The sequence below is a fragment of the Bos indicus genome, chromosome 15, assembly GCF_029378745.1.
Source record: "Bos indicus isolate NIAB-ARS_2022 breed Sahiwal x Tharparkar chromosome 15, NIAB-ARS_B.indTharparkar_mat_pri_1.0, whole genome shotgun sequence".
Lineage (NCBI taxonomy): Eukaryota > Metazoa > Chordata > Mammalia > Artiodactyla > Bovidae > Bos > Bos indicus.
The window spans coordinates 18,885,296-18,904,679 of NC_091774.1; the positions used below are offsets into that span (position 1 = coordinate 18,885,296).

The following is a 19,384-nucleotide window of genomic DNA, read 5'->3' on the forward strand; positions in this document are numbered from 1 at the left end:
TTCATTCTTTCTGAAGTTATTTCTCCACTGATCTCTGGAAGCTTATTGGGCACCAACTGACCTGGGGAGTTCATCTTTCAGTGTCTTATCTTTTTGCCTTTTCATTATTGTTCATGGGGTGTTCAAGACAAGAATACTGAAGTGGTTTGCCATTCCCTTCTGCAGTGGACCACATTTTGTCAGAAGTCTCCACCATGACCTGTCCATCTTGGGTGGCCCTACATCGCATGGTTCATAGTTTCATTGAGTTAGACAAGGCTGTAATCCATGTGATCAGTTTGGTTAATTTTCTCTGATTGTGCTTTTTGTTCTGTTGGCCCTCTGATGGATAAGAAGCTTATAGATGCTTCCTGATGGGAGATACTGACTAAGGGGGAAACTGGGTCTTGTTCTGATGGGCGGGGTCATGCTCAGTAAAGCTTTAATACAATTTTCTGTTGGTGACTAAGCTTGTGTTCCCTCCTTGTTCGACTTGAGGCCAAACTATGGAGAGGTAATGAAGATAGTTAGGGCATCCTTTAAAAGGTCCCAGGCATGCAGTGCTGCACTGAGTGCCCCCCACTCTGCAGCAGGCCACCACCAACCCATGCCTCCGCCGGAGACTCCTGGACACTCACGGGCAAGTCTGGGTCAGTCTCTTTTGGGGTCACTGCTCCTTTCTCCTGGATCATGGTGTGCACTAGGTTTTGTTTGTGCCCTCCAAGAGTCTGTTTCCCCAGTCCTGTGTAAGTTCTGGCGGCTCTATGGTGGGGTTAATGGTGACCTTCTCCAGGAGGGCTTATGCCATACCCAGGTCTGCTGCACCCAGAGCCCTTGGCTCTGCAGCAGGCCACTGCTGACCCGTACCTCCATAGGAGACACTCAGACACAGTTGTGGCTCAGTCTCGTGGGTTCTCTGGGTCCTGGTGCATACAGGGTTTGTTTGAGCTCTCTGATTGTCTCTGGTGGGTATGGGGTTTGATTCTAAACATGATTTTACCCCTCCTACTGTCCTGCTGCACCTTCTCCTTTGCCCTTGGATGTGGGGTATCTTTTTTTTGGTGGGATCCAACATTCTCTTGTCGACGGTTGTTCAGCATCAAGTTGTAATTGTGGAGTTCTTGCATGAGAAGATGAGCATACGTCCTTCTACTCTGCCATCTTCCTCTGCTTTTTACTTACACTATTTAATAAATGGTATATTTTAAAGAAAATCCAATTTTAAATGATTGGACATCATACAAACACACTTTTTTGAAATGTATATGTGTAGGCTGGCCTTTGACCTTTCATTTGGTACTTTATTCTTAGCTAACTTTGTAAACAGTAGAAGGCAGAGCTTGGAAACGTGATGTACATGTAGTTGTGAATATGACTTTTACTGGATTTGGTGGTGATGTTTATTATTTCTGTCTTAGTTAAGATATATCCCATGCATGACTTGTGATTTACTAATGTAAGCCAATTTAAAAAATGGCAGACATTAAAATCATGGATAACCAGTAACAGTGAATTACCTTGTCTTGGGAGTATGGGAGGCTGACATCAGCACCTCTTAAAAGTCTTAAAATGCATGTCAAAAATGGCTTAACTAATCGGTTACCAAGTCCCATTTGAATTTAGTATATATCTTAGTTCTGTTAATGTAGCTTTTTGTGAAGGCTTTAAATCATAGAAATTCTCTTTCTCTAATTTAGAGAGTAGAAGTGCGTATGTTTTTGTGTGTAATATCATAGAGTGTGTATGTATAAGATTGTAGAGAAGTAGATAGCTGCTTCCCCAAGAGAGAGTGTACCTTAGTGTCATAGTTTTTACAGTAGTTTCGTCACTGCTGCCCCAAGTCTTTTAATTTACTTTATTACCGCCATTATTGCCTCCCTTATGGAGTCAGTCTCCCTTAACTTTGTTAACTGAATGGATATGTGATAGAAATTAGCTTTCCTTTTTATACTGCTAAATTTTTAGTATGTAGCTTATATTTGTAAGTTCTCGAAGAATTTCAGAAGTTGTAGGAGACAACAGAAATGTGATGTTGCCAATTTGGACACTTATTAAAAATGATATCCATGCTGTCATTTCTAAAATCTAAAAAGAGAGACAAAAAGCATGTATCAGGCTGTATTTCTCGAAATTGCTTCCAGCTGCCTGCTTCCTAATATAGAAATGTTTATTAAAAGTGGCAGGTTAAAAATTGAATTCCTAAGGCAAATATGGCTAGCTCTAATTTTGCTAAAGAATTGGAAATACCTGAGAAATTGCCTCTATAGTGGCTTCGGTGTGGAGTGAGGGGCATGGTTGGAGCAAATAATACGTATTTCTTGGCTAGCAAAAAAAATAAAAAATAGCAAACAGCCTAGATAGTTTCATTGAACTAAAGACAAATTTACTAAGGTAGTGAATTAGAAATATGAATTATCTTTATATTTTATGCATTGCAACAGTATAAACACTGCTGCAAAGTTAGAATGAACCATTTAAGATAGAAGATAACATAGAAACAGTGATGGATTTGCCTGGCCATGAAACTCAATTGAGGATGAGACTTAAATTAAGGAAATAAGCAGAGTAAAATATGGTTGAGGTGGAGAAAAGAAATTTAAATCTTACCTAGACTAGTTAGAGGAAATGAGATTTAAAGAAGTATTAGATTGAAATGCTATGAAGAAGCTTTTTAAAATCAGGGGAAAATTTGTGTTAATTCTGACAAGAAATTAATGACAAAAAGAAGATACATGTTGAAGGAGAAAAAAAAACCAACACACTGGTGTTTCAATGAGTCTTTGGTGGGGGAACTTTTGAACAGTAAGAGAAGAAATAGAAAGCAATGGCAACTATATTAGAGATAGATTTGAAAATTGTTTTTGTGAAAGCATTCACTGTTTACGGTGGCAGGTTAAGAAGCAGGTAATGGAATGTATTCTCAGTTAAATTGTAGATTCGGGGAGTAGGAATCATGCAGGAGGAATCTAGCGACCAAAAATCTTTGTGAAGATTGGTTGTGCCTTTGTTGTTCTTCAGTCATCAGTTGTGCCCAACTCTTTGTTATCTCAAGGACTGCCGCATGGCAGGATTCCCTGTACTTCAGTATATCTTGGAGTTTGCACAAACTCATGTTCATTGAGTCGATGACGCCATCCAACCATCTCATCCTCTGTCACCCCTTTGCCTCCTGCCCTCAATGTTTCCCAGCATCAGTCTTTTCCAGTGAGTCAGCTCTTTGCATCTCGGCAACAGTCCTTCCAATGAATATTCAGGGTTGATTTCCTTTAATATTGACTAGTTTGATCTCTTTGCAGTCTAAGGGACTCTCAAGAGTCTTCTCCCACACCATAGATCAAAAGCATCAATTCTTTGGTGCTCAGCCTTCTTTATGATCCAACTCTCACATCTGTACATGACTACTGGAAAAACTGTAGCTTTGACTATACAGACCTTTACCCGCAAAATGATATGTCTGCTTTTTAATACATTGTTTACATTTTTCATGGCTTTTCTTCCAAGGAGCAAGCGTCTTTTAATGTCATGGCTGCAGTCACCTTCCACAGTGATTTTGGAGCCCAAGAAAGTAAAATCTGTCACTGTTTCCATTTTTTCACCATCTATTTGCCATGAAGTGATGGGACTGGATGCCATGATCTTAGTTTTTTGTGTGTTGAGTTTTAAGCTAGCTTTTTTACTATCCTTTTTCACCTTCATCAAGAGGGTCTTTGGTTCCTCTTCGCTTTCTGCCATTAGGGTGGTATCATCTGCATATCTGAGGTTATAGCTATTTCTCCTGGCAATCTTGATTCCAGCTTGTGCTTCATCCAGCCAGGCATTTTGCATGATGTACTCTGCATAAATTTAAATAAGCAGGGTGACAATATACAGCCTTGACATACTCCTTTCCCAATTTTGAATCAGTCCGTTGTTCCATGTCCAGTTCTAACTGTTGCTTCTTGCCCTGCATACAGATTTCTCAGGAGGCAGATAAGGTGGTCTGGTATTCCCATCTCCTTAAGAATTCTCCACAGCTTGTTGTGATCCACAAAGTCAAAGGCTTTAGCATATTCAATGAAGCAGGAGTAGATGTTTTTCTGGAATTCCTTTGATTTTCCAATATTAAAGGAAATCTATGATCCCACAGATGTTGGTAATTTGATCTCTGGTTCCTCTGCCTTTTCTAAATCCAGCTTGTACATCTGGAAGTTCTCAGCTGACATACTGTTGAAGCCTAGCTTGAAAGATTTTGAGCATTACCTTGCTAGCATTTAAATTGACCACAGTTGTATGATAGTTTGTACATTCTTTGATTGCCCTTCTTTGGGTTTGGAGTGAAGTCTGACCTTTTCTAAATCCTGTGGCCACTGCTGAGTTTTCCACATTTGCTGGCATATTGAGTGCAGCACTTTAACAGCATCATCGTTTAGGATTTGGAATAGCTCAGCTAGAATTCCATCACGTCCACTAACTTCATTCATAGTGATGCTTCCTAAGGCCCACTTGACTTCACATTCCATGATATCCAGCTCTTGGTGAGTGATCACACCATCATAGTTATCCAGGTCACTAAGACTGTTTTGTATAGTTCTTCTGTGTATTCTTGCCACCTCTTCTTAATATCTTCTGATTCTGTTAGGTTCATACCGTTTCTGTCCTTTATTGTGCCCATCTTTGCATGAAATGTTCCCTTGGTGTCCCTGATTTTCTTGAAGAGATTGCAATACTCATTTTTGTGTTTTCCTATTTATGTTGACTGGTTAAAATGGCTCTTTTAAAAAGAATCATAAATATTTCATAATAAATATCTTGTCATTGCTGCTTAACATGTTGTAGTTATGTTAATCGTTTCTTATTACTTTATACGTTGAAACTGCAGTTCAGTGTATTAGTAGTACATGGTCTTATTGACCATACAGAATAGAAAAAGAAAAATACTACAATGTAATTAGTGGTGTATGGCTTTATGGACCATACAGAATAAAGAAAGCTTAACGTTTACTTAAGTTTGCCTTTTAATATAATCATAAGAACTGATCTAACCTTAAAAAAATGAAGAACTTCGTTGGGCAATGTTGACTTTCGTATGTTTGATTTTCTGTTTGAATAATGCACATTATTTATAAAATATTTAAAAATTTGGAAGGATTTGTAGAATGGGTCTTTTAGGCAGTTTTACTTGATATTGGCACAAATATCAAGTAATGAGATAAATACACAAATAAATTCTGTAATAGCTATTATGATTCTTATCCGAAAGAGGGTGGGGTCAGGGTCTTGTAATTTGAGTAGCATATTCTGAGCAATGATCTTTTGGTTAAGATGCCAATAGCATAGGCACAAAGGCTGAAATAAGCAAGGGGACTACATCAAACCTAAAAACTACACAGCAAATGAAACAAGTTAAAAAGGCAATCTAGGATGGGAGAAAATATTTACAAACTATATATCTGATAACTGGTCAATATTATCTTAGATATATAAGGAACTCATATATCTCAAAAACAAACAAAAAGGCAAATAATCATATTTTTACATGGACAAATGACATAAAGAGACTTCTGTTTCCAAAGAAGACATACCAGTGGGCAACAGGTATATCACTAATTATCAGAGAAATTTAGATAGCTTTAAAATTGTCAAGCAGTGTATCCTTAATTCATATTGTAAAATTAAAATATGTGAGTTACTGTAGTTCAGTAAATGTAGAATGTGTGTGTGCTAGTCACTCAGTCGTGCCCCAATTCTTTGTGACTCCATGGACTGTAGCCGCCAGGCTCCTCTGTCCATGCAATTCTCCAGGCAAGAATACTGGAGTGAGTTGCCATCCCCTGCTCCAGGGGATCTTCCCAACCCAGGGATTGAACCGGGGTCTCCTGCATTGCACACAGATTCTTTACCATTTGTGCCACCAGGGAAGCCAATAATACAGGATTTTGAAGATTATGTTTACATGGCAGGCAATTTTGCTTTTTTTAGGAAAAATAAAAAATAAACTAGTTTTACTAAGTTTGGTTACTTAGGTACTAAAGTACCTAACTTTTGGTACTAAAGTTAAGTACTTTTGGAATTTGGAAAAGCAGTGTTTATAAATGCTACAAATGCCCTGATCTTTAACATGAAGGCATAATAGGTATCCTCTAAGATTCCTATCAGGCTTGATAGTTCTTTATTTTGTTAGTGTTCTTAATTTTTAGATGCTTATGGTGAGGTAGGTTTTTCTCATTGATTATGTTTTGAATCTTCTTGAGGCCAATATTAACTAACATGGCCCTTTTGATAGGAACTATTATTATGTTTGTAGCTGTTCTTGTTCTTTTATCTTCCAAGTTATTCTTGGCAACCTGCTACAGCAATCAGTGTCAAGAATGACTTGATACTTTATCAACTTTGTATTTTATGACATTTTCCTCTTGGCATTTTGTTTTAAAGTATAGCATACATGATGTAGAAGAAGTGCAAATAGAAGTGAAAATGGGATTTTGATGTTTTATGTCTTGTCAGGAAATCTTTCATTATACTTTGATGAAGTATGGCACAAACCCAGTAAATGGAAATTTTGTTATTTAAAAAGTTAATTTTATAAATATTATAAATATCTGCTTCTTAAAACCAAAGCAAAGTGAAACAAAAGAATATTACCCTATATGGCAAAGGTATAAACATAAATGGGAGAAAATATTGAAGCATCTTTAACAAATGAAGAAATTTTACAAATAAATAAAGTTCCTGAAATTAATTAAAAATGCTTGCAAAAGATAAATACAGTGCACTGAAAAATAAAGGCCTTTGTAAAGATGTCTTTCTATGTTTGATATAAAAATGCATATTAAAACTTTCCTGAGATATTTTTTTGCCTAGTTTCCTGGTAAACGAAAAGCCTAATATACTTTGTGTAAATAGATTTGGAGAATCAGTTACTCTCAAATTGTTGATCAGAGTACAAATTTATATAACTTATTTGGAAATATCTTTCAAAATTTAAATATACATACGCTAGATTCAAGGGATTAGATCTTATAGAGTGCCTGATGAACTATGGACAGAGAACTGTGAAATTGTACAGGAGGCAGGGATCAAGACCATCCCCAAGAAAAAGAAATGCAAAAAGGCAAAATGCTTGTTTGAGGAGGCCTTACAAATAGCTGAGAAAAGAAGAAAAGTGAAAGGCAAAGGAGAAAAGAAAAGATACACCCATTTGAATGCAGAGTTCCAAAGAATAGCATGGAGAGATAAGAAAGCTTTCCTCGGTGATCAGTGCAAAAAAATAGAGGAAAACAATAGAATGGGAAAGACTAGAGATTTCTTCAAGAAAATTAGAGACACCAAGGGAACATTTCATGCAGAGATAGGCACAATAAAGGACAGAAACAGTATGGACCTAACAGCAGAAGATATTAAGAAGAGGTGGCAAGAATACACAAAAGAACTGTACAAAAAAAATCTTCATGACCCAGATAACCACGATGGTGTGATTACTCACCTAGAGCCAGACATCCTGGAATGCGAAGTCAAGTGGGCCTCAGGAAGCATCACTATGAACAAAGCAGTTGGAGGTGATGGAATTCCTGGTGAGCTGTTTCAAATCCTAAAAGGTGATGCTGTGAAAGTGCTGCATTCAGTATGCCAGCAAATTTGGAAAACTCAGCAGTGACCACAGGACTGGAAGAGGTCAATTTTCATTCCAATCCCAAAGAAAGACAATGCCAAAGAATGTTCAAAATACTGCACAATTGCAGTGTCTCACACACTAGCAAACTAATGCTCAGAATTCATTTGATTCTTGGGACATAAACTGAGATAGCTGAAGAAGACATAACATACAACTTTTTAACTGGATATCCTTTATAAAATAAATAAACGTGTTACCTACTAAAATTAATATTCAAAAGAATGACATTGAACTAAAACTCTATAAGCTGTATATGAAATACTCCCATCAGTGGACACACAGAAGGTATTTGTTCATCACGAATATATCACTAATGCAGTGATGTTTGCTACTCAGTTCAAACATCCGTTCCTCAAAAGGAAGGTTTCTTTGAGATCCTGTCTTTGCTCTAGACTAGCTAGGGCAAGCACCCTATTAAAGAATTCATCCTCTATATTTTGTCTGAGCACTTAATATATCTGTGATTAAATAATTTAAATTTTTCCCCCATTGATTAAGTTAGGTTCCTTGAGGGTTGAGAATCCATCTGTTTCTTTCACTGCTGGGGCATTGTGTACTATGATATACCCTCTGTGTTGATAACAATGCATATTTGAATGAGTGAGGATTAATTCTAGAATATCATACCAACACCGCAGCCTATTAGGAAAATGCGTGTTTGTCTTCTCACCTGTGTTAGCATTTCTGTTCCTTCTTTCAGTGACTTCCCTAAAACAAACGAGCAATTTAGCGTTTTAGTGTGTGTGGGTAGGAGGTGGAGAACACAGATCCCTTTTAGAAACCATGATTAACATAAAATTGCAAAGATGTAAACACCCCCAAGTTTTGTTATTTAATTTCAGTGATATGGATTTCCCTAAATCTCTTGATATAGACCCACATCACTCTGAGGTTTTACTCTGAAGGATTGATTTTTCTATTATTTTATTTTATTCTTACAGTTTTTGGTATCTTTGCTTTTTGACCATTTCTCTTGTTCTGTGACTGGCCTTTTGTGTTTTATTACAAAAAATTTCAAACATGTGGAAAGATTGAAAAAGTGTACATTGATTCCAAAGTATCCGTCACTCATATTATGCAATTATCTTTTTACCGTATTTCCTTTCTCATGTAGTTTTCTGTCAATCCATTCATCATCCTTTTTTCAATTAATGCATTTTTGAGTAAGTTGCCAATATCATTGTACTTTTTTCCATATACTTCAGCTTGCCTGGCATTAACTAAAGTTCAATATTGTTTACAGGATTCTTTTTTGAGGTAGAAATTTATATACAATGAAACACACCAATTTTAAGTGTAACATTTGATGAATTTCAACATGTGTATACACAAACTCCTATTAAGCGGTAGAACAGTCTCATCACCTCCAGAAAGTTTGCTCCTGTTTCTCCTCATTATTTTTTTGTGCTTTTATTTAACAATTAAAGCTTACTCCTGTTTAATTATTTTTACATTATAATGATCCCCTCAGCTTTGCACTGTTTGATAGGCGTTCTCTCTATCATAAGTTGAAGGTTGATGACAAAGTATCCGCCAACTCAGGATTGTTAAGAATCAGCCTAGTAATAAAACTAAGAAATCTAGTAGGAGTTAGGAACACAATCTCCAACCTGGTGGTTGTGTTGGTCATGTTCTTTGATAAGTGTTTGCAGGGTAAAGGGGGAGTGGGAGTAATGACTGGGCGGAAGAAAGTCTTATTAGTGCTCTGTGTTCACATGGTACTAAAGGGAGCAGTTTATTTTGGTTGACAAAATTCCTGTTCACGAAGTCTTACTTCTTGAGTAAGAAGTAAGACTTTTCACCTTTGAACACATTTCACCTTTGTGCAGTTAGACCATTTCACCTTTGAACACAACTTATCTGTTTCCCAGTGTTCATATAGTGAATTACTATAATGGGAGGAAGTAAAAAACAATGTATTAGAGTCATTTTGCTTTCCAGGGAAACATTTTTCTAGTCTAAAATTTTAAGTTTTTTTCTTGGAAGTTATAGCTATTTTTTAAGTGTGTTGTTTTTAGCTGAAAGATAGCTTGCTTTCCCTTATATGTCTATTTATAACATTATCATGTAGTTTCTAATGCTTCAACATTATCAGTATAGCACAGTTTAGTACCGGAAGTTTAGTAACACAGTTTAGTAACAGTAGAAATTTAAGATTATTTATGTCTAACACTCATATTGAAATTTAAAGTCCTTTAGCACTGATAATTTTATTTCTAGACAGCAACTTTGGTGCTTCTCATTAGCCAATGAGCAATAAACACATTCAAGTTTGGAAAGTGTATTGCCAGTGTTAAACTGTTAATATAAGACAGCCATTTAACTAATCATCTGTGCTTTTTTTTTTTTTGGTATATTCTGACACAGAAGAAAGAACCTTCTAAATCCAGTATGAAGAAAAAAGTGACCAAGATTGCAGAAGCAAAAAAAGTAATGAAGAGAAATTTTAAAGTAAATAAGAAAATAACATTTACTGATGAAGGAGAGGTAAGATTCTATAAATGCTTCATTTCTGAGGTACTTTCCAAGTATTAGAAAGTTTGATTCTGCTGCTGACATGCCATTTTTAATAAGAAAAATGAATGTTTCTCAAGACCTCTCAGGCAACTCCTTTCATTGTTTCTGTAGGTATTTAGTCAGCTCTACATATGTAGGCAAAAATGCCTTTGTGACAGCAAGCTGGGCTACTTCTTAATGATTAACAACAGAGTTTGTTTTCTTTTTTTTTAATCAGAGTATAGTTGCTTTAAAATGCTGTGTGTGTTAGTTTCTGTTGTATAGCAAAGTGAATCAGCCATACATGTGTGTGTATATATATATACCCTCTTCCTGGGATTTCCTTCCCACTTAGGTCATCACAGAGCATTGAGCAGAGTTCCCTGTGCTATACAATCAGTTCTCATTAGTTATCTGTTTTATACATAGTAGTGTATATATGGTGCTTCTTAGGTGGCTCAGTGGTAAAGAATCCACCTGCCATTGTAGGAGATCCAGATTCAATCTCTGGGTTGGGAAGATCCCCTGGAAGAGGAAATGACAACCCACTCCAGTATTCTTGCCTGAAAAGTCCCATGGACAGTGGAGCCTGGCAGGCTACAGACCATGGGTTTGCGGAGTTGAGTCGAACATGACTAAGTGACTGAGTGCCACCATGCACCAGTACATATATACCAGTCCCTGTCTCCCAGTCCATCCCAGTCCCTCACTCCATTGGTATCCATATTTCTCCCGGCAATCTTGATTCCAGCTTGTGCTTCTTCCAGTCCAGCGTTTCTCATGATGTACTCTGCATATAAGTTAAATAAACAGGGTGACAATATACAGCCTTGACGTACTCCTTTTCCTATTTGGAACCAGTCTGTTGTTCCATGTCCTGTGGGAACATACAGAAGAATAATAACACAACTACTCACCACAGCTTCTTTTGCTTGACTATAGAAAGCCTCTGCTCTGCGATTCCTCAATTTTAGATGCTGTACTGGTGTGGTCGTACTTACTGGCCTGCTGTGGGAAAAATTCTCTGCTTTAAAATAACCTTAAATGTATAGGTGTCTGGTTTACATTTCCTAATTACCTGGTCTTAGTGTAAATACATCCCCATAGAGTAGGGAAGGGATTACCTCGCAGATTGCTCATGAAAATCACTTATTATATAATAATATTGTCTTCATTTTTTAAGAGGAAACATATTTAGAATGTCAAGTGACTCACCTTAAGTAGTGATGCTAGAGTCAGTGGTCATTGTAGCATCTTCTGATATTGTCTCTGTTTCGCTCTGACTGACCTTATGGGTTTCCCTGTTCATTCTGATACAGCGCTCAGCATCCCATGCCCACCATGATATCATTTCCCTTGCCCTATGTTTATTTTTTCTTCATGTCACTTATTATGAGACTTTGCATTCTGTAATTATTCAGTGGTTTTCTATTTCTTCCACTCTAGTGGGAATGAGGGAAGATATTTCCTCTCCAGTGGAATAAGAGAAGGTATTTCTATTCCACTGAGATGAAAAAAGTTACATGAGGGAAGGTATTTGTTGGCTCTGCTTACTACTCTGTCCTCTGCACTTAGAAGAGTTCCCAACAAATAGTAAACCCTCAGAAGAAGTGTATACCCTGGTAAAATGACAGAGCTTTTTATTCTAACTATAATGTATCACATGTCACATCAAATATTTTATCATTATTAATATAATTGCTGCCTGCATAATCTGTATGCGGTGGTATGTGTTTACTTTTAATTCTGAATTTAACAAAGATTTGGATGTTACTTTGGGGATGAGGTTTTGGTTTAGAAGGCCAAATTTGCACTGGTAATGCGGAGTAAAATGGTGTATAAATCATATGGAAACTAACAAAGTTGATTGCAATTAAAATTTTAAAGTTGTTGTTGAAGTTGCAGAGGAAGCCTATAAAATTGAAATATATGAATCTTTGTGATCCAGAAAAGAGGTCAGTGCTTGAGAAACACTAAATCAGAAAATAGTTGTAGTATTGTATCATGTGCTCACTGTAAGAGAGGATTAGTGCTTTTAGTGTATTGTGGTTCCTTACTGTGCTACTAATTCAGCTGCAGAGATTATACCCATTAACTTCAGGTTGAGTGTAAATCCTTAACTGTGAAATATTTCATTGTAAATGTATTGCCAACAGGAGCATTGTGTGACTGTAAGCCACAGTGAAACTTCTGATCTAAAACCCTGAAAAAAATGCTACCATTTGTTCCACCCATAGGCTTCCCTGGCTCAGTGGTAAAGAATCTGCCTGCAATTCAGGAGACACAGGAAATTTGGGTTTGATCCCTGGGTTGGGACGATCCCCTGGAGGAGGAAGTGGCAACCCACTCCAGTATTCTTGCCTTGGAAATTTCATGGGCACAGGATCCTGGTGGGCTACAGTCCATGGTGTTGCAAACAGTTGGACACGACTGAGTAAACAAGAAAGGAAGGGTTCCACTTACAGAGGAATGAATTTTTTCCATTCTGATAAAGGAGAAGTCAGAGCCGTGGATGGTGTTCTTAACTGGCCCCACTCATCTCTCTCACTGCTTCTGTGACTGCTGCTGTGCTGCTCATGCATTTGTGACCCTTGCTTCAAGTTGTGACTCCATGGTAGTCTCATCTTGAAGGATGAGATGATGGCAAGAGTGAGAGGAGGCATTAACACCTGTGATGTGTGTGCCTACAGCCCTCATTTCCTGCTGTTTGATTAGCTGTCTTTCAGAAACTGTAGCAGTTACTTAAATCCTCCTGGCAACCAGTTAGGGGGTAAAATAAGAGAAATGCTTTTGTCTAAATTGTCTAGAATTTTACTCTGTTAGGCCTGGAACATGATTAGTCAAACAAAGCTTATTTTTCAAGCAATGATACAGATGTATGGAAATTAAGTAATTCATTCAGGGTTATGCACTGGGTTAGTGAAAAAGCCAAGGCATTAAGCCACATCTCCTGACTCTCAGATCAGTGCTCTGACTTCTTTATCACCTTGTTCCTAACCACAAAATGTTTGTGTAAAATTGTGTAGATCTGAGCAGGCTTATGAAATCCAGACTAACTTTCTCCTTTACGCTTAGTCATTTCAGTTTTTATGTGTGGTACCGGCTGATACATGTTTCATCAATTTTAAGCACATAATGTATGCCAGATAATGTGTTGGATTCTCAGGATACATGAATAAGACATATGACTACCCTCAAGGAGGTTAATGCTAGTAAGGAAAACAGGAAAAGTAAAACAGCCCAGCATGCTAAAAGGTGTTAGAGGAGGTTCACTGACGTGCCATGGTGGTGGCAAGGCGGCACTCTGCTCAGCCTGGCTATTGCCCTGTGTAGATCATCTGGAGCTGAGTTAGTGGAGTGTTGCATACTACGAATGCTGAAATGATGTTGAAGCAACTACCTTACTGTCCAAATTATTTAATGAAGATTTCTTTTAATCCTGCTCTTAATTTGAGTTATGGCAGCATTACTTTATCCTGACTTTTCTATGACTTGCTAACTTTTATTACAAAGCTTGTTTGACAGTTTCAGAAATATAAATTGTAAGGCAGAAAGTATGTATGTGCACCATTTCAAAGTCATTCTGCAAATGCAAGTGGCATTCTGTTGATGTTCCTTGTCTCCTGCCTCATACTCACCTTTTCCCTCTCTGCAGTTGGTTCAACAGTGGCCACAAGTGCAGAAATCTGTTTCCAAGGATACTGAGGAAGAGGACGACGCTGGTGGTATCAACCTAGATAAAGCAAAGGAAAGGCTTCAAGAAGAGGACAAATTTGACAAAGAAGAATATAGGAAGAAAATTAAGGCAAAGCATCGGGTAAGCTTTCTATCTTGAATGAATACTGAATGAAATTTAATATGTCCTAAATATATTTAAATGTTCATTAGATATTCTTTAATAACCAAGTTACTTTACTATTTTCTTTAGCACTTATTTTTCTGTGGCTATTTTGTTATTTTATCTAGTCTTTTTTGCTTCTGCTGGTGGAGTCTTTGTATACTAAGTGGTTTCTGAGAATGTCACCTAAATCTGCCTTTGGTTGAGGTGACCCAAATTACAGTGATTTTTTTTTTTTTAAATAAAGTTCTAATTTGGAGATAATTGTAGTTGTACACTTGTTAAAAGCTGTATTTTAACAACTTGTATAACAATGTGTAGCTCTATTTCTATAACTTTGTCATTTCAAGAATATATATAAATGAAGCTATGTAGTATATAGCCTTTTAGGATTGAGTTTTGTCACCATCATGAATCTGTAGATTCACCTAGTTCTGTGTTTGACCCCTTTCTTTCTGTTACTGAGTAGTGTTACATGGTGTGGATGAAGCACAGCGGTTTCATGTTTCACCTATTTGAGCAACATTAATATTATTTCCAGTTTGAACTTAAATCTTTCCATAAGCAATTACTTGGCAATAGATATAATTTAAATTTACTAAATTAAGAAAAAAATAAGGAAACTTTGTGAGAACGAGTGCTTCTATATAGGCATATGCCCTATTGGCCTTAAACTTGGCCTTAAACTATTATCCTTAAAACAGAAAGGGTTACTCCATTCTGGCCTCTCATGATATTACTGTCCTTTTGGACTACCTAAAAGTGGACCTTTCACTAGATAAATGAGTCAATTAATGAACTAAACAGATTTACCTTTTTAAAGAAGTTTCTGTAGTATGCCCTTGAGACAATGAATGGTCTCAGGGTAACACAGTATCAAATGAAAGAATCACTGCTATAATATTAAGTTCTGTATCAAAAATTTTCAAGTCGTTGGATGTGGTCATTATTAACCATATCTATATTAGCCATTATTAACCATAATAATTAACCATATGATCATTATACATCCTGTGGTCAAAACGATAGGTTTTGACTCCTATTTGACCTTGTTATTATTTAATGATCCAATAAGTTGTTTTTAATAGTACAGCAGATCTTATTTCTTTAAGGTTTGATATAGCTTCACAGTAGCAGTTAATGAATAAGAAATTTAGTTCTTGAAGATAGCTTTCAGGGATGAAAATGAATGGCGAGGAAAAACATTCCATAAATATGGAGAACAAACGAACCTAAAATATACAGGTTGTAGTTTGAGGGTATAACGAAGCATTTCCGTCATTGCTGCTTTTAGCGCAGTACTTTAAATAGAAATTTGATGTTAATAATTTGTTGCTAAAATTTTTAATAATGCTGAGTATCAAGCAGCTTGTCAAGTTTCTGCTTAGAGTCTTCTTAAAGTATTTATCCAGCATAAGAACATTTTACCTTTATTTTTAAATTGTAGTCAGCAGTAAAAAGAAACCTGGAGAATTTACATTAAGTAAAGGCTCCCCCCACCCCCATTTGCTTCTTCCCTTTTTCTTATTTTCCCTTTCACCCCTCTTCCCAATGTGTGGAAGTTACTACTATATCTGGGTTGTGGAATATTGTTTCTGAAATATTTAGGAACTTAATTTCTCAAGTTACTATTGTATATGTATTACACAGTGTTTGTGTGCTAGGCTCTGCCTTAGACTGGGAAGATGGAATATATAATATACTTGATGTTGGGGCTTCCCTGGTGGTCAAGTGGCTAAGACTCCACGTTCTGTGTGCAGGGGGCCTGGACTCAATCCTTGGTCAGGGAACTGGATCCACATGTTGCAACTAAAGAACCTGCATGCTGCAGTGACGATCAAAGGGCCCAAGTGCTGCAACTAAGATCCAGAGCAGCCAAATAAATAAAAATAAAAAAATAAAATATGTGGGTTCTATTCTCAGGAAGTTTATAATTAAATCATGGTTAACTTTGAACATTCAGTCACTGCATAGAAATTTTCTGTGCTCCAATTTTTTTTTTTACATTAAAATTTTTGAAATGAATAATATCTTCATGTTTTCCAAAGTCAAGATGATAAAGTTAATGTTGAGAAGTCTTGCTTCTGCCCATAGCTGTCATTTTTATTCTTGCCTCCACCTCAGAGGTAAATTTTTATTAATTATTAATGTATCCGTATAGTTTATGCAAAGACTAGTAAATAGAAATGCATATTCTTATTTTCTCCCTTTGTTACATTCATACTACAGTATTGTACAGTACTGTAGATTGTTCTATACTTTTTTATTTGCAATTATTTTTGAGACTTTACATAATTTATTTTCTTTGCACCATTGTTAAAACATAACATATGACTTTAAAACTATCACTGTGACTGTCTCACAGCAAGGTTGAAGAGAGCAGTTTGGGGCAGATACAGTTGGGAGAGAAATCACGAGAACTTTACATGCTACTGCTTTTGAACCAGTTCTCTGTAACTAAAAGAGATATAAGATCTTTTAAAAACAAGTTTGTTGTTTAAAGCGAAATTTGTTGTTTTATATAAAATAAGGATGTTCTGCACAGGGTAGCCCATGGCATACTTCCTATATTGGAGACTGAAAATATTATGCAGCCTAAAAAGAGCACAAAGAAAAAACCAGAGTAATCTTCCCTTTATTCAGCTTAATGGGAATGCGACCTGGCACAAATATGATTCGTTTCTTGGTATTTTCATCGGTAAAATTATTATTTAAACAAATTTAAGTATTTGTATATTAAATTAGTGAAATTTCATGTTTTTGAACACTTAGTTTGTCTATTATAATAGCATACATAAGATACAGTGTGCTTAGTCGCTCAGTCATGTCCAACTCTTTGTGACCCCATGGACTGTAGCCCACCAGGCTCCTCTGTCCATGGGGATTCTCTAGGCAAGAATACTGGAGTGGGTAGCTGCTTTTCCAGGGGATCTCTCCGACCCAGGGATCGAACCCAGGTGTCTTGCATTATAGGCGGATTCTTTCCCAGCTGAGCTACCGGGGAAGCCGTAAGATACAATACAGGTGCTCAAATCAGTTATGTACCAACTGACCATGGACTGGATTTCTACCCAGAATGCATATGTATTATTATTTTTTTTAATAATAGGTTTTAACATTTGGCATAATGTTTGGTGGAGAGAATGTTGTGCTATAACAAGTTGGAATACTTGTTTTGAAGTCCTAGCATTACCTAGTCCATTTGGGTCACCAGTCACCAGTTTGGATTGTACTTTCCTATTCTGAAAATTGAGGGAAAGATAGTAGGAGTTAATAACAAGTGATTAGAGAGATTCCCCTGGCTCTGTGTGTATAGGTAAGATGTGAGAATAAAATGAAAATAGAACTCCATAAAATCTGTAACATAATTCTGTAATTGATACATATTATGACACATATAATATTTTGAAAAATGTGTCAATTTTAGAAGCTTTTATGAGATTAAAAATATTTCAGCATGTTTAAAATATTTCATGATTATATTTTTGGTTTAGAAGGGCAAGATAGTTAATATAATAAATGAATTTAGTCGTAATGATCCTTTTTGAAAGTAATTGTTTTTTCCTACTGTTTAACAGCCTGACATGATAGCTTTGAAAATGTACTCCATTTTTGTATGTGGGTCTCAGCTGCTCATTTATTCCCACATGTTATTCCTCCATGTTATTACACCTGTCCTTGACTCATATTTTTTCATCTACCAAATTCTGAAAACTGTAATTTCTCCTATGACTCAAGTAAATATCTTTGTTGTAAAGATTTATAGCAAAAAGTAAATAAAAAGGAAGAAATAAAGATGATACAGTTTATGGCCTCACTGGGAATGGAATTCAGCTGCTCTTTTGCTGAAACTTGGCCACTCACTCTGGAGACTTCTGGAGCCCTTGTGTAACTCCTTTGGGTCACCCAGTCAGCATCTTTATTTTTCTTTATGAGTCTTCATTTTAGCCATTAAGCATCATTTTCTTCTGAGACCATTTGGGTCTTCTGCTTTCTCTGGCCTCTTGAAACTGTTTATCAGAAGTAAAATTATAGCAAAATTTATTTTTACATATAAAACCATTAGTAAATGAAGTTGTAAATACAAAAGCACTGCTTTTGCACAGAAACAATGTGTTTGCTGATAATTCAGTTAGAACTGAGAAAGATGGGCCATGAATCATACCCCTGAAAGGTTTTTTACTTAAATGGAGTGAAAATCTGCTCTGTGGTGTGTCATCATTTTTACCTCTGAAAGATAGCTTCTGTTTGGTGTGATAATATCTGTTACAATAGCTGAGAGTGGAGAGAAGCGATTCATTATGAGGTTCTCTTTCATTTCTTTGAAATTTGCTTTGAGTGCTTTATCCATTTGGATTGTGTATTTAGATGACATGTCAGAATGTAACTCTGGACTGTTTGCAGAGTTTTCTGGATTCTACTTAACTACTAGCATGAATATTACTATAACTCACCAGGGTTCTCTGTCCATAGCATTCTCTAGGCAAGAATACTGGAGTGTGTAGCCATTCCCTTCTCCAGGAAATCTTCCTGACCCAGGGATCGAACCCAGGTATCCTGCATTGCTGGCAGATTCTTTACCATCTGAGCCATCACGGAGGCTCTTTAGAAAGTTAAGAATTAAAGAGACTTCTTAGAAAATCTATTTTGTTTACTGTTTTTTACACAGAATTGAATTGGCATGGAATCCAGGTGTCTTAAACATAAATTTATCTATCAAGAAGGAGAAAGGTAGTAATCAGGTATTATAGGAATAGTAATAACAAGAACATTAAAGACAGTAGCAAGTAGCAGTTTGTTAACTGTGCCCGGCACTAAGCATTTTTATATTATATGCTAACCATTAACTTACGATATAAGTGATTTAGATTCATTTTACAGATGATAAAACTAAAACTTATAAGGGTCAAGTAAATTGTCCGAGGCCCCACAGTGTATCAGTTCAGTTCAATCACTCAGTCGTGTCCGACTCTTTGCAACCCCATGAATTGCAGCACGCTAGGCCTTCCTGTCCATCACCAACTCCTGGAGTTCACTCAAACTCACGTCCATCGAGTCGGTGATGCCATCCAGCCATCTCATCCTCTGTCATCCCCTTCTCCTCCTGCCCCCAATCCCTCCCAGCATCAGAGTCTTTTCCAGTGAGTCAACTCTTCACATGAGGTGGCCAAAGTATTGGAGTTTCAGCTTCAGCATCAGTCCTTCCAAAAGAACACCCAGGACTGATCTCCTTTAGAATGGACTGGTTGGATCTCCTTACAGTCCAAGGGACCCTCAGGAGTCTTCTGCAACACCACAGTTCAAAAGCATCAATTCTTCAGCACTCAGCCTTCTTCACAATCCAACTCTCACATCCATACATGACCACTGGAAAAACCATAGCCTTGACTGGACAGACCTTTGTTGGCAGAGTAATGTCT

At 36.8% G+C, this 19,384-nt stretch overlaps 1 protein-coding gene across 1 annotated transcript in view; it reads left to right on the forward strand.

The window, feature by feature from the left end:
- DDX10 (DEAD-box helicase 10) overlaps positions 1-19,384 on the forward strand; it is a 302,422-nt gene that overhangs the window by 154,305 nt on the left and 128,733 nt on the right. The window contains exons 14-15 of the mRNA XM_070803372.1: positions 9,998-10,117; positions 13,782-13,943. Of these exons, the coding sequence (XP_070659473.1) occupies positions 9,998-10,117; positions 13,782-13,943 (282 nt within the window). The remainder of the gene's footprint in view (positions 1-9,997; positions 10,118-13,781; positions 13,944-19,384) is intronic.